The sequence below is a fragment of the Vicugna pacos genome, chromosome 33 (assembly GCF_048564905.1).
Source record: "Vicugna pacos chromosome 33, VicPac4, whole genome shotgun sequence".
NCBI classification, from domain to species: Eukaryota; Metazoa; Chordata; class Mammalia; order Artiodactyla; family Camelidae; genus Vicugna; species Vicugna pacos.
The window spans coordinates 19,677,198-19,691,107 of NC_133019.1; the positions used below are offsets into that span (position 1 = coordinate 19,677,198).

At 38.3% G+C, this 13,910-nt stretch overlaps 2 protein-coding genes across 2 annotated transcripts in view; one reads left to right on the plus strand and one right to left on the minus strand.

Moving 5' to 3' along the window:
- The window catches only part of LOC116279082 (serine-protein kinase ATM), a 114,580-nt gene extending 110,001 nt beyond the window's left edge, over positions 1-4,579 (minus strand). Inside the window, exons 1-3 of the mRNA XM_072954171.1 lie at positions 3,864-4,579; positions 388-488; positions 170-282 (exon numbers count right to left, since the gene is read on the minus strand). Coding sequence (XP_072810272.1) covers positions 170-282; positions 388-459 — 185 coding nt within the window. The 5' untranslated portion in view covers positions 460-488; positions 3,864-4,579. The remainder of the gene's footprint in view (positions 1-169; positions 283-387; positions 489-3,863) is intronic.
- Positions 4,580-4,809: 230 nt separating this feature from the next.
- NPAT (nuclear protein, coactivator of histone transcription) overlaps positions 4,810-13,910 on the plus strand; it is a 48,400-nt gene continuing 39,299 nt past the window's right edge. Inside the window, exon 1 of the mRNA XM_072953891.1 lies at positions 4,810-5,001. Coding sequence (XP_072809992.1) covers positions 4,965-5,001 — 37 coding nt within the window. The 5' untranslated portion in view covers positions 4,810-4,964. The remainder of the gene's footprint in view (positions 5,002-13,910) is intronic.

Sequence of the window (13,910 nt, forward strand, 5' to 3'; positions counted from 1 at the left end):
TTTCCATATGAACATCCTTTAAAAATTACATTTCAGTTAAATATTAAGCACCAATTTCATTGCAATGCACAATGGTAGATAGGGAGCAAAGATAAATTAGACCTACTTACACACAAAAAATACACAACAGAAATAAAAATGAAAGAGAAAAAAAATTAGAAAGGAATACCTAAAAACAGCATCCCAATTCAAGTATTTGCCTTGTTTGGAATCTGAATGCCGATCTAAATGTTGAATGGTTTCAGGATCCTGAATCAGGCGCTTAAATTTCTCAACCTCTTTCTGAAAATGAAAAAAAAAACAAACAAAAAAACCAAAAAAAAAAAATAATGAGTTACAGATCACACACTTCTTTCAAGAAAAGATTAAATTTAAGTAATTTACTACCCTTCGTTCTGTAGCTCTATCATGCTCTAGTTGACGGCAGCAAATAAGCAGATCATTAAGTGCTAGACTCATGGTTCAGAATTTCAGAAACACATCATTGTCTGTAAAAAAAAAAAAAAAAAGGAAAATTATCTCAGACTGTGGTATTAACATATAGTTAGATCTAAACATATAACCAGAGGTATACTGTAATGTACAATGATTTTTCTTAATATTTCCAAAATATTAACAGAACATATCAAAACAAAGCTTTAACATTCAAAATATCAACTACACAAGTTCAAATGGGAGATATGTGGCTCAATAGGGAAAAGAAGAACTTGGAATTTTTTTTTCTAAATCAACAAATGTGTGTTGAATGTGTTGCAGGATAAAAGTAAGAAATGCATAATTTATTTTATTGTTCTGAGATCTCTTCTAAGAAATATAACTTTTTTATTGTGTTTTTTTTTAAACTGAAGTATAGTCAGTTTACAATGTTGTGTTATTTTCTGGTGTACAGCACAGTGATTCAGTTAAACATTATATATATTCCTTTTCATATTCTTTTTCTTTATAGGTTATTAGAAGGTATAGTTCCCTATGCTATACAGTAGGACACTGTTGGTTGTCTACTTTATATACAGCAGTTAGTATCTGCAAATCCTAAACTCCCAGTTTACCACTTCCCACCCCTTTCCCCCTCTGGTAATCATAAGTTTGTTTTCTATGTCTGTGTATCTGGCTCTGTTTTGTAGATAAGTTCATTTGTGTCTAATTTATTTAGATTCCACATTTAAGTGATATCATATGGTATTTTTCTTTCTCTTTCTAGCTCAGCTTCACTTAGTATGACAATCTCCATGTCCGTCTAGAAACATGACATTTAAATTGAAACACAAAAGATGAATAGAACACAGCCAGGCAAAGAATAAGGAAAAGAGCACTTCAGGATGTAACACTGACTGAACTATTTAAATGCAACCTTTCTTATATGTAGTGACTTGTCATTTTGCTGAACCAAAAACTTAAATTGCTTATGATTTAGAACTGATATGCAGGAGGTTATCAGAGCTAGTAAGCCTTGCCTAGCACTTACATCTCAACTGAATTCATGGTTCTCACTTAATATACGAAAGTCCGAGGAAAATGATACTGTTATAAAAAGAGATGAAGGAAATTGTATGCTATAGTGATATCCCTTGCAAATGTCAAACATCCACTATATTTTCTTACTCCTTAATGCCATTACACTAGCCCTCCTCCTGTTAGGTTTTCTGATATAATTACACCTTCCTTTGATAATTTTTTTTAAATCTTTCAAGAAAAGCATTTTGTTTTAGTATTTCTGAGTCTTTTTACCAAAAAAGCTTCGTTACTATAAACGTTTATAAACGGTATACATATGTATGTCTACTATAACTACACTACATATGTATCTCAGGAGGAAAAACGGTGAGCAAAGTCCTTTTCCCACCCATCCACATAAATTCTACTCAGTCTTTCAAAATCAAGTATGTTTCTCTGCCCCTGCTCAATCTCACAGAATCTTAAAATTGGGTGGAACTGAAAGACCACGTGCCAGCTTCCTACAAAGGGAGAAAACTCTGCTGCTAAATTATAGCCCTCTCTTTAAACACTCTCAGAACAAACTACCTAATAAGACTACCTATTTTATTGGCAGATAGCTCTAATTCTCTTCCCCATTTATATTCAATAGTTATTCTAACTGCTTTATTCCTCTCACACCCTCCTTTACTATGCTGTAAAATACAGGTTGTTATTTACCTGGTAGCCTTTCTCATCCCATTGTATACCTCTTGAAGGCAAAGACCATCGTTTTCATTTTCCCATTCCTTATAGTTTTACCTAAGACTCCTCCCTCCTGGCTCAATCTTAGTTTAAAGCCCTCTTGAGTCAATAAGGAAAATAAAGTTGGGATTCTAACCAATGAAAACACCTTAGCAATGATCCAAAGATCCATAAAAGCTGGCACCTTTATCCCTAAATATGTTATCTATAACGTGGAAAAAGATGCATGTTTACTAAACTTGTGACACTTCGAGAAGTGTTAGCCCTAAACGTTTTTTTTAAGCTGTGGCTTTTCTTAACTTGCTTTTCCTCCTATCCGTTTCTCAGAGATTGATTACTTTCAAGAAAATAAAACAATTCAGCATTACCTACATAAACAGGAAATGTTCATTCACTGATCCATACAGCAGTACTCACTGGGCAGCTACTGTGTTCGAGGTACTCTGTTAGGGGTAGGAAGACCTAATCCTACCCTCATGGAGTCAGAACCAGCGAGGGAGAGTGACAATAAACAAGTACACTGATAAATCAATGCATAATTCCAAATTGCGATATATGACCCAAAGGAAGCAAATATGCAATAACAATGGAGAGGGTCATTTTTATAAATTATCAAGGAACATGTATCAGAGGAGATTACAATAAAGCTAAGATCTGAATGAACTAGTGCCAATCACAGAAAGAGCTAGAGGACCAAAATCTTAAAGAAGACTAGCATAGCCAAAGGGTCTTAAGGAAAAACTCAAAGTATGTTGGAGGAACTGATCGACGACCAAAGGAACTAGAGAGCAGTTAACTAGGGTAAGAGAGTCACCAGATAAAGTTGAATTCAATTAATACATTAATTCACAACCATCCAGGTTCCACTCCCAATATGCAACTGGTGTGATACATATTTCCTCAGTAACAGCCTCTGAATTGGTAAATCCATTGTTCATTTCAGATTTCAATCAAGTTGATTCCTCTGCAGAATTTGACAATAATGCTTATATCCCATTTTCCTGGATCTAATTCTGCCTTTGGCGTGCCATTCTTTTCTAGTGGTAAGAATGTGGGCTCTGTAGTTATATTGCAGTAATTCATATCGTGGTCCTGCCACCTGTAAGTTGTACAACCTTGGGCATGTTAGCTAATTTCTCTAACCCTTGGTTTTCTCAATGATAAAACGAAAAACAAGACCTGAACTGAACTAGAACTTCAAAGAGTTATTGTAAGGATTCGTGAACCTGTTTAACACAGTACCTGAGACATAGCAAATGCTCAAAAAATGTTAGCAATTACGGTTATTCCCTTCCTTTGTGTTTCACAAGTCTCTTTTGATGGGTTCTTTTCCCACCCACATCTGAAAGAGCATCCTTGTCTCCTTACTTCTTATTCTATGTTCTCCCAGTATGATCTCATCCATTCCTATGACTTCAACATGTTGAAAATGCCCAAAACTATTTCATGCAATGCCAGACCGCACTCCTGAGCTTCAGGAACCTTCTACACTTAGCGCCTTTATATGCATCCTGTCTGGAAGGCTCCTACCATTCTCCAGGGCAATTTAACGCTGCAAGGTCTCAGAGCAAACTGGATTGTCCCAGGCTGAACTTCCACAGAACCTTATTCACTCCTTCACCATCACAATACTCTTCTATCACATTATCACTCTGAATTGCAACAGTCTTTTTATCTATCTGTACCTGGTAAAAACAGCAGCGAACGCTCTTGACTGCTCACCCCAAGACAAGGCCACCACAAGGAAGATGGTACAGCGAGGTCGCACAGCTGGCTGATAGAATTCCAACTTCGGGAGTGTGCGTCCAGACAGAGTCCAGGCTCTTAACCACGAGACTGCAATTTCAACCTCAAAAAAAATTGCTCGCTGATCACTAATTATTAGAGGGGAGACAAAGATGATTAGTCAGAGCTATCTAGTTAAATCCGGTGACAGGGTAAGGGGATGCGCAGGTAGGTTCAATTCTGGGCATTCAGAAGGTTCAAGGCTAAATCCGCAAGGGGCACGAAGAAAAGGCGGGAGAGGGCGACGAGGACCGGGGCTGGGCAAGCCGGGGTGAGGAGAGGAGTGACGGGCCACTCTGGAGGAGTGCGCCTGGGGGCGAGGACAGAAGGGCTCAGACACGACTCAATTCCCCAGCGCAAAGGCCACTGCGTTGCTTCCGCGCCCCTTCCGCTGGACTCGGACTGACAAAGTGGAATCTCCGGAGGCGGCGGCGGCTGCCGCAGCCTAAAGCCGCGCTCCACTCGCCTCCTCGGCCGCCCGACTGGCAGGTCCACGCGCTATTCCCGCTTCCGGGTCAAACCTGGCGTGACCGCGCAGCGTCTGTCTCGCGAGGAAGCAGTAAAGCTGATGGGCCCCCCAAGACACCATCTGCCCATGCGCACGAACAGCGCACGCTCTCCGCCACCTGCCCTCGCTCCCCAAAACATCGGGGCGGTCTGAGCAAATGAGCCTGCGCCCTGCCCGCCAATGGCGTGCGACCCTGCGTCCGCCGCTTGCCCCACCGGCGTTCTCGCCCCGCCTCCTCGCCCCCTTCAGCCCCACCCCTCAAAGGTCAGGCCGGATGTGACGACAGTTCCGAGGAGACCGGAGGCGGGTTTCATTTCGGCGCCTTTCTCTCTCCCGCGGAAGCGATTGGCTGGCGTGGAGCGAAAGGGGCGGGACAAATTGCCGCGGGTTCAGTGCCGCCGCTGGAACCGTGAGATGCGGCGCAGGAGCTGTCGCTGCGTTGGCTTTTACATGAGTCTCGTCTCTTACTGCGGCTCCTTCTGCGGCTTCGATCATGTTGTTGCCTTCGGACGTGGCGCGGCTGGTACTGGGTAAGTGCGGACGCGGGAGGGAGGGATACTGGGCCAGGCTGAGCAGGACGGAAGGACCTTTGCGGCCCAAAGGCTTTACCAGGGTAGGGAAGCTTCGGGGTTTTGCCTCCCCGCCTGCAAGTTCACACTGGCGGTGCGTCTTCTTCATTCGGAGGCTCGGGCAATTTAAGGTTCTTTGTACGTGGACGCCCCTGTCCTCCGAGGCTGCGGGGCGAGGGGAGACTGAAGAGAAGCTCGCGGTGGAACACCTGAGGCCCGGATTCGGAGGGAGAGTCAGGCCTGCACACTTAACTGGGACCCCTTCAGGAGAGTTTCCTGCGTGATGGACGGGCTGCGTCTTCTTCAGCCTTGGGCGCACTTTCCCTTGTCAGAGCTGGGGCCAAATTAGGAAAAAATAAGGACTTCCTCAGCCACCCAGCTTTGTAGAAGGACCTTCTTGTCGCCCTTCTCGTAACTCGTTCTTAAAACTACGAATTTGGGACAAATGAGGTGATCTTCTCTCTCCCCACCCTACCGCAAGAAGTCGTCCGTTGTAGAGGTTTGAAACGCTAATTGCATACTTTAAAACAGAAGCAGTTCCGGTTCTTTTGATTAGCAAGAATTTTCACAGGGGAAATGCCGTCCAACTGAACATTTTCTAGTCCTGGTTAGCTTTTCCTCAGTTTGGAAAGAGTTAGTTCCACGGTCAGTTGTCAGCATGTATTGTCTGTGTGGGAAACGGGTTTTGTTGTTTGTCCACTGAAAGAATAAAGAGGATTGTACTGCTGGGAATGAGAGCCACGTAAAGCTCAGAACCCGAGCCAGTGATTTACAGACATATGTGAATGGTAAATGGTAAACATCTGTGATGAAACTTCCCCTGGTATCCATGGCCATTACTACCATTATTTCATTGTCAGAAAAACCTATTTGTCTTATTTTTTTTAAGTACTCAGCCCTGTTCAAAAAAATGGCTTTTGTACACAGGCTCTTGATAAGCACATTTTGTAGACAACATTAGAGGGTAATGGTTTCACCACCTGTTTTTGGAGAAAATAATGATTTCCGTTTAAATTAATATTTTGTTAATGTTCTGTTAATCTTTTTAATCTTTTGCTCGCTTTATCAGAACTGAGTATCAATAGTTAACCTACATCTATATCGGAGAAAAAGCTGGCTAACTTGTAATTATTGTATTAATTAGGCTTATATGTAAACAGATCCAAAGTAGACTTTCACAAAGTTCACGGTAACACTGACATGCTTAATTTCTCCCTCCATGCAGATTGCTCAAGAATTTTTGAGTTTTGACTGTTTGGTAATCCAGTTGAGTTTCAGTAACTGTAGTCTCCAACAGGGTTTCTCACCCTCAGCGCTGTTGACATTTAAGGCCATTTATTTATTTATGCAATTAAAGCCATCTATTACAGGGAGCTGTCCTGTGCATTGTGGAATGTTTAGCAGCATCCCTGGCCTCTATGCATTAGATACAAGTAGGACCCCAAACCCCACTCCCACCCAGTAGTGACAACAACAGCAAAAAAATGTCCAGGTATTGCCAGTATGTTCCCTGGAGGGCAAAAACCACTGGTCTTAAGAAATCAGAATGATTTTCTAACTGGAGTCATTTACACCAAACTTATGAATATTTATTCTCCACAAAACAGCTGCTCTCCTAGATGTCCTTTTTTTTTTTTAATGGATATAAACTACAGAGCTATTGTTTCTTATCCTAAAATTCTTGTTTGTCATTCACATTGTAATTTTCATTGCCACGAATCCTAGTAATGTGCCTCCCATTTACTTCTCTTTTGGACTGTTGTCATGGCTTCTCATATAGTCTTCAAATTCATATTATTAACTGTTAGAAAAATCTGTCTAAAGAATTCACACTATTCCTCCTTTTCTGAAAGTTGAAAAAGTTGTGCACTACCAAAAATTTCAAGTTGTGCAAAAGAATATAATATCCAAAAAAAACCCAAATCTCACACGCATCCTACAGCTTCTTTCATTTAGCATTATCGTATCAGCAGAGATCTGTGATGGCGAAACTTAATGGCTTAAAACATTAACAGTTTTATTATTTGTTTATTATTCTTCTCCTGTCAGTCCCCTCCCAATCTTCAGCCGTTCTCATCGTTGGCCCCTTTTCTTCATTATGTTCTTTCAGCAAACCTTTGGGTGCTTAGTATGTTCCAGGCACTATGCCAAATGCTAAGAATAGAGAAGTTCTCCCCTTAGAGTTTACATAATTAGGTTTTTTTACCCTTACCCATACACACCAAAACACTTTCCTAGACCCTGCCTCACATTTTGTCTAGTGCTCTATGTTGCCCTTTCACAAGTCAAATTTATAAAAAGAACAATGAGTTCTCCTTAGTTACTCTGCTTCCTCACTTACCTTTCACTCTTCAACATACTGCACTGACTTTTGTACCTCACTACTCCCCTTAAACAGCCCTTGCTACTCAGCTCCATCCAGCTGTTGCCTTGCTGGAATTCCTTTAAATTCTTATGCCAAAATACATCAAAGCATTGTTTGTTGCCCCTGGGCCACCAGTTTTGTTTTTATCAGTGTGTCGTACACTATACTCTGTGGAACTGATCCTGCCGACCTCTCCTGCTTGATCTCAGCTCAACATCTGCCCTCTGCTCCCAGCATACCAAACTGCTTGCAGTTTCTCCAAATATTCTTTTTATGTATTCTTTCCCCTCTGCCTGCAGTGTTTTTCTACATTTTCCTAGTACACTTGAATTCAAGGTTCAGGTCAAATGTAATCACTGAAACTTTTCCCAACAGGTACAGTTAGTACTTTTATCCTTAAATGCTCCCATGGCTTTGTAGATTACTTCTGTCATACCCTTACCATGTTTTATTATAGCTGTGTGTTTACATACTTTTTTTTGGTAAAATAAAACAATGGAATTTTACCATTTTAGCCACTTTTACAGTTTTGTGGCATTAAGTAAAGTCACTTTGTTCTGTAACCATTCACCTGTAGAACTTCATCTTCTCAAAATTGAAACTTACCTTTTTGTCCTGTTCAGTATTCTTAATCTGGGGTTAATAGACAGGCTTCAAGAGTTCTGAGAGCGCCCAGACTATCTGTAAAGGTTTATGTGCAGGTGGAGCATTTGTTATGGGTAAAGTATCCAGAACTTTCTTTAGATTACTAAATAGGTTTTTTTCCTTTCTGTGTGAGTCAGCATCCGTTCAGGAAAACTGAAACTAATCTGTGTATTTAACATGGAGGGATTTAATGAGGGAATTGGTTACACTGGTGATATAAAAGCTAATAAGACAAGCAACTTACATGAGCCAGTTCAGAGGGTAGCAACAGTAGGAAGCCACTGTGATAATCAGGAGGACAAGGAGAGATGAAGCAACCCAGAGGCTTGTTTCACTGTGGGGAAGCTGGAAGGTAGACTTGTCTCATGATGGAGCAGTATTAGAGGAGACTCTACCAGGGCAAAGACGAAATGGGAGGGAAGAAACGTGGCTCCTTCTGATTGCCTTCCCACTGGTGCTTCCCATTGATCGAACCCAGCCAGAAGCTAGCTGATGAGTAGGCTAGGAAATTGCCTGCATGGGGTTTGGTTTCCTGTCCTACAGTGCAGAGCAGGGGAAGGAGAAAGAATAGATTTCAAGGCAAACAGCCAGGACCAACATACTTCTGAAAGCTGAAGAGCCATTGGTCCTATTCACCTTTATATCAACAAGACATGGATATTTACTAAATATTTACAGAAGTGTTGCTGTGATCATGGCTTTCCCCTTTGTTTGCAGAATAATACGTCATTTATTCAGATTCTGTTTATTCATATTCTGGTATTGATTCATAGTAATATAATGTCATTGCTGGCATTTGCAGAGTTTTATGATCCTTACGCATTCTGTTTTTTCAGTTGTATCTCCAGCTGTTCTCTGTCATATACCTTGTGCTTCATCCAGACCAGGCGTGTTCTCCATACATGCTCCGTATATGCTTTACATCAGCTTCATTGGGATTCCCCACTCTTTCAAGACTCATCCCTTCCTTAAAACATGCATAATATTCCCCAAGACTGTTAATGCTGTCCCTAGCCCCTATGAAGTAGGTCCGGTTGTCTTACAGCCTTTGCTTTGCGTTGTAGTTGTTTGAATATATATCATCCGGGTCCTTGTAGATCATAGCTTCTTTATAGAGATGAGATTTTGTCTTTGTTCTTTGTGAATATAGTAAGATAAGGCACTGAAAGTTAAGTCTTCCCAAGAATTATTTACATTTTTTTAGAGATCATTAAACTGTTGATATTTCTAATGAATTATTAGAATATGTGAAGGAAATGCTTTTATGTAAGGGGATTTGCTATCTCTTGCTTTCATCATCAGACACCTCTCTACCTTTCCCTCTCTATAAACAGAAATAAGAGAGTGCAGGCTCTTGGCATCCCAATTCCTAAAATTCAAAAAACGCTAGATGCAGTTAGGTTTTGTCTTTTCTTCTCTTTTTCAATTATATTTCCCCTTCAATCTGTTTTGTTGCTCATTACTACTTCCATTGAAAAACAAGCAGAAGACAATATTATATAAAAGAAAAAAGGAAATTCAGGCATGCTTTCTTACCTATTTGCAGATTGTTGTAAGTTTATACAAAAGGCATAGTTATTTTATTCTAGAAGTTTTCTCTTAAGGAATAAAAAGGAGAAACAACTTAAAACTAATTTGATTGAAGAGTAACTATTTGTATTATTATTGTAATAAGAGATCATTTGTCCTTATTTTGTATTTTCGTTGTAATGGTTTAGACTTAGAATAACGTGTACTTAAAATTTCTCCTGTTCTGATTGAGAATTGGTTACAGTCAGGTACCTAATTATGATTTTTTTTAAAAAAAAGCTTTTTGTAGGCAAATAACTGGTTAACTGAATATATGTAATAATAAATGAACATGAAAACAGCCAGTTATTGCTTTACCACATTATTTTGGAACTTCCCAGACAAAAGTAAGGGAAAGTACATCATGTAATCTAAAATAGGAATTCTAAATTGCTCAAAGTTGAGCATTCTTTTTTAAGAGCAGGAGAGATATCTCAGATACTACTATTCAAAATGCATCACAACTTTTAAACCCTTTTTATAGAAGCATTCTAGCCTTTTAACAAAGCCTTTTCTTAATGAAAATACAAATACGCAATACTATATAAAAGTCTGATATCTTATGAGAAGCAGTAAACTATCTGACCTTTGGTGATTCATTTCCCAGGGTATACTAGCCCAGAAGACCATGTTTTTCTGAGAAAGGTTAACTGTATATCACTACATTCTGTCTTAAGTAGTGTTTCTCGACCTTTATTTCATTACCATACCCTTAGGAAATATTTTTAGACATTTTTTTCCCTAATTGCCCCCCCACGTGAAATTTTAATGTTACAAATATACTGTTTACATATTGCATGTATAACTGTGATTTATGCATGAAAAGAGTGATATTTCTTCCTCCCCAGTACCAATTTTCACCCTCTTGGGGCTATGTCACTCTTCCTGAGAAGATTTGATCTAGAGAAAAGCAAATCTACTTTTAAGGAATTAAATTTAATACCGGCACCTCTTAGAAGCGCCAAGTGGTTATGCATACATCTGGGGTGATTAGTAGTTTTGAAACTTTGCACCATGAAAAGAAATTGTTTGGGATCTTCAGTTTAAATTTTTTCCCCCTCTTTCAAATAAACGTGAAATATTTATTAAAAGTTACCGCATCCTGAGCCATAAGGCAAGTCTCAGGAAATTTCAAATAAATCAAATAATATAGAATGTTTTCTGATTCACTGTAATTAAGCAAGAAGTCAATTTTTTTAAAGTAACTGAAAAGCCCCATACATTTGAAAATGAATAAATTCACTTCTATAAAACCAATGGGTCAAAGAAGACAAAAATCTGAATAGAAATTAGGAAAAATTTGGAATTGAATGATAATAAAAATACTACCTATCAAAATTTATGTGATATACCTAAAGCAGTGCTTAGAGGGGAATTTTTTTTTAACTATTTTTTTAATTTATGTATTTATTTTACAAGATCTTTTTTTTTTTTATTGAAGTACAGTCAGTTACAATGTGTCAATTTCTGGTGTACAACACAATGTTCCAGTCATGCACATACATACATACATATATTCATTTTCATATTCTTTTTCATTAAAGGTTATTACAAGATACTGAACATAGTTCCCTGTGCTATACAGAAGAAATTTTTTAATCTGTTTTTATGTATAGTGGCTAACATTTGTAAATCTCAAACTCCCAAATTTATCCCTTCCCACCCCCTTTCCCTGGTAACTATAAGATTGTTTACTGTGTCAGCGAGTCTGTTTCTGTTTTGTAGATGAATTCAGTCTTTTTTTTTTCTTTTTCTTTTTTTTCTTTTGTTTTTTTTTTATAGTCCACATATAAATGATATCAAATGATATTTTTCTTTCTCTTTCAGGCTTCACTTAGAATGACGATCTCTAGGTCCATTCATATTGCTGCAAATGGCATTATTTTATCCTTTTTTATGGCTGAGTACTATTCCATTGTATAAAAATACAACTTCTTTATCCAGTCGTCTGTCAGTGAACACTTAGGTTTCTTCTACGTCTTGGTTATTGTATATAGGACTGCTATGAATGTTGGGGTGCATGTATCTTTTCAAATCAGAGTTCCTTTTGAATATATACCCAAAAGTGGGATTGCTGGATCAAATGGTAAGTCTCTTTTTAGTTTTTGGAGGAATCTCCATACTGTTTTCCATAATGGCTGCACCAAACTACATTCCCACCAACAGTGTAAGAGGATTCCCTTTTCTCCACACCCTCTCCAGCATTTATCATTCATAGACTTTTGAATGATGGCCATTCTGACTGGTGTGACGTGATACCTCATTATAGTTTTATTTGCATTTCTCTGATAATTAACAGTGTTGAGCATTTTTTCATATGCCTATTGGCCATTTGTATGTGTTCATTGGAGAATTGCTTGTTTAGGTCTTCTGCCCATTTTAGGATTGGGTTGTGTGGGGTTTTTTTGTTAAGTTGTTTGAGCTGTTTATGTATTCTGGAAATTAAGCCTTTGTCAGTCACATCATTTGCAAATATTATCTCCCATTCTGTAGGTGGTTGTTTTGTTTTGCTTATGATTTTCTTTGCTGTGCAAAAGCTTATAAGTTTAATTAGGTCCCACTTGTTTATTTTTGCTCTTATTTCTATTGCCTGGGTGGACTGCCCTAGGAGAACATTGCTAAAATTTATGTCAGAGGATGTTTTGCCTATGTTTTCTTCTAGGAGATGTACTGTGTCTTGTCTTATATTTAAGTCTTTAAGCCATTTTGAGTTTATTTTTGTGTATGGAGTGAGGGAGTGTTCTAACTTCGTTGACTTACATGCTGCTGTCCCGTTTTCCCAACACCACTTGCTGAAGAGACTGTCTTTTCTTCATTGTATATTCTTGTCACCTTTATCATAGAATAATTGACCGTAGGTGCATGGGTTTATTTGGGAGCTCTTTAATCTGTTCCATTGATCTATGTGTGTTTTTGTACCAATACCATGCTGTTTTGATAACTGTAGCTCTGTAGTATTGTCTGAAGTCTAGGAGGGTTATTCCTCTGGCTTTGTTCTTTTTTCTTCAATATTACTTTGTCAATCCTGGGTCTTTTGTGATTCCATGTAAATTTTAGGATTGTTTCTTCTAGTTCTGTGAAAACTGTCCTGGGTGTTTTGACAGGGGTCGTATTAAATCTGTAGATTGCCTTGAGCAGTATAGCCATTTTGATATTGATTCTTTCAATCCAAGAGCATGGGATATCTTTCCATTTCTTTAAGTCATCTTTAATTTCTTTAATCCATGTTTTGTAGTTCTCTATGTATAAGTCTTTCAGCTCCTTGGTCAGATTTAGTCCTCAGTATTCTATTATTTTGGATGTGATTTTAAAAGGAATTGTCTCTTTACTTTCTTTTCCTGCTAATTCATTGTTAGTATAAAGAAATGCCACTGATTTCTGTATGTTAATCTTGTATCCTGCTACCTTGCCGAATTCTTGTATCAGCTCTAGAAGTTTCTGTGTGGAGCTTTTAGAATTTTCTGTGTATAAGTATCATGTCATCCACATATACTGACAATTTTACCTCTTCTCTTCCAATTTAGATCCCTTTTATCTCTTTTTCTTGGCTGTGTTTATACTGTTTTATTCTTATCTATGTGGTTACCTTTACCAGTATTTAATATTTTTTTAGTATAGATTTGACTACTGTCTGGTGTACTTTCATTTTACCTGAAGGACTCCATTTAATATTTCATATAGGGCAAGTCTATTAGCAGCAGATTCTCAGTTTTTTAAAATATGAGAGTATTTTAGTTTCTTCATTTTGAAGGAGCTTTGCTAGATGTAGAATTCTTGGTTAACTTTTTTTTTAACTATTTTATTGATTTATAATCATTTTACAATGTTGTGTCAAATTCCAGTGTTCAGCACAATTTTTTGGTCATTTCATGGATATATACACACTCATTGTCACATTTTTTTTTACATTTTTATTGATTCATAATCATTTTACAGTGTTGTGTCAAATTCCAGTGTTCACTACAATTTTTCAGTCATACATGGACATATACACACTCTTTGTCACATTTTTTTCTCTGTGATTTATCATAACATTTTGTGTATATTTCCCTGTGCTATACAGTGTAATCTTGTTTATCTGTTCTACAATTTTGAAATCCCAGTCTATCCCTTCCCACCCTCTACCCCGCCCCCGCCCCCCAGTAACCACAAGTCTGTATTCTCTGTCCATGAGTCCATTTCTGTCCTGTATTTATGCTTTGTTTTTGTTTGTTTGTTTGTTTCTGTTTTTTAGATTCCACATATGAGCGATCTCATATGGTATTTTTCTTTCTCTTTCTGGCTTACTTCA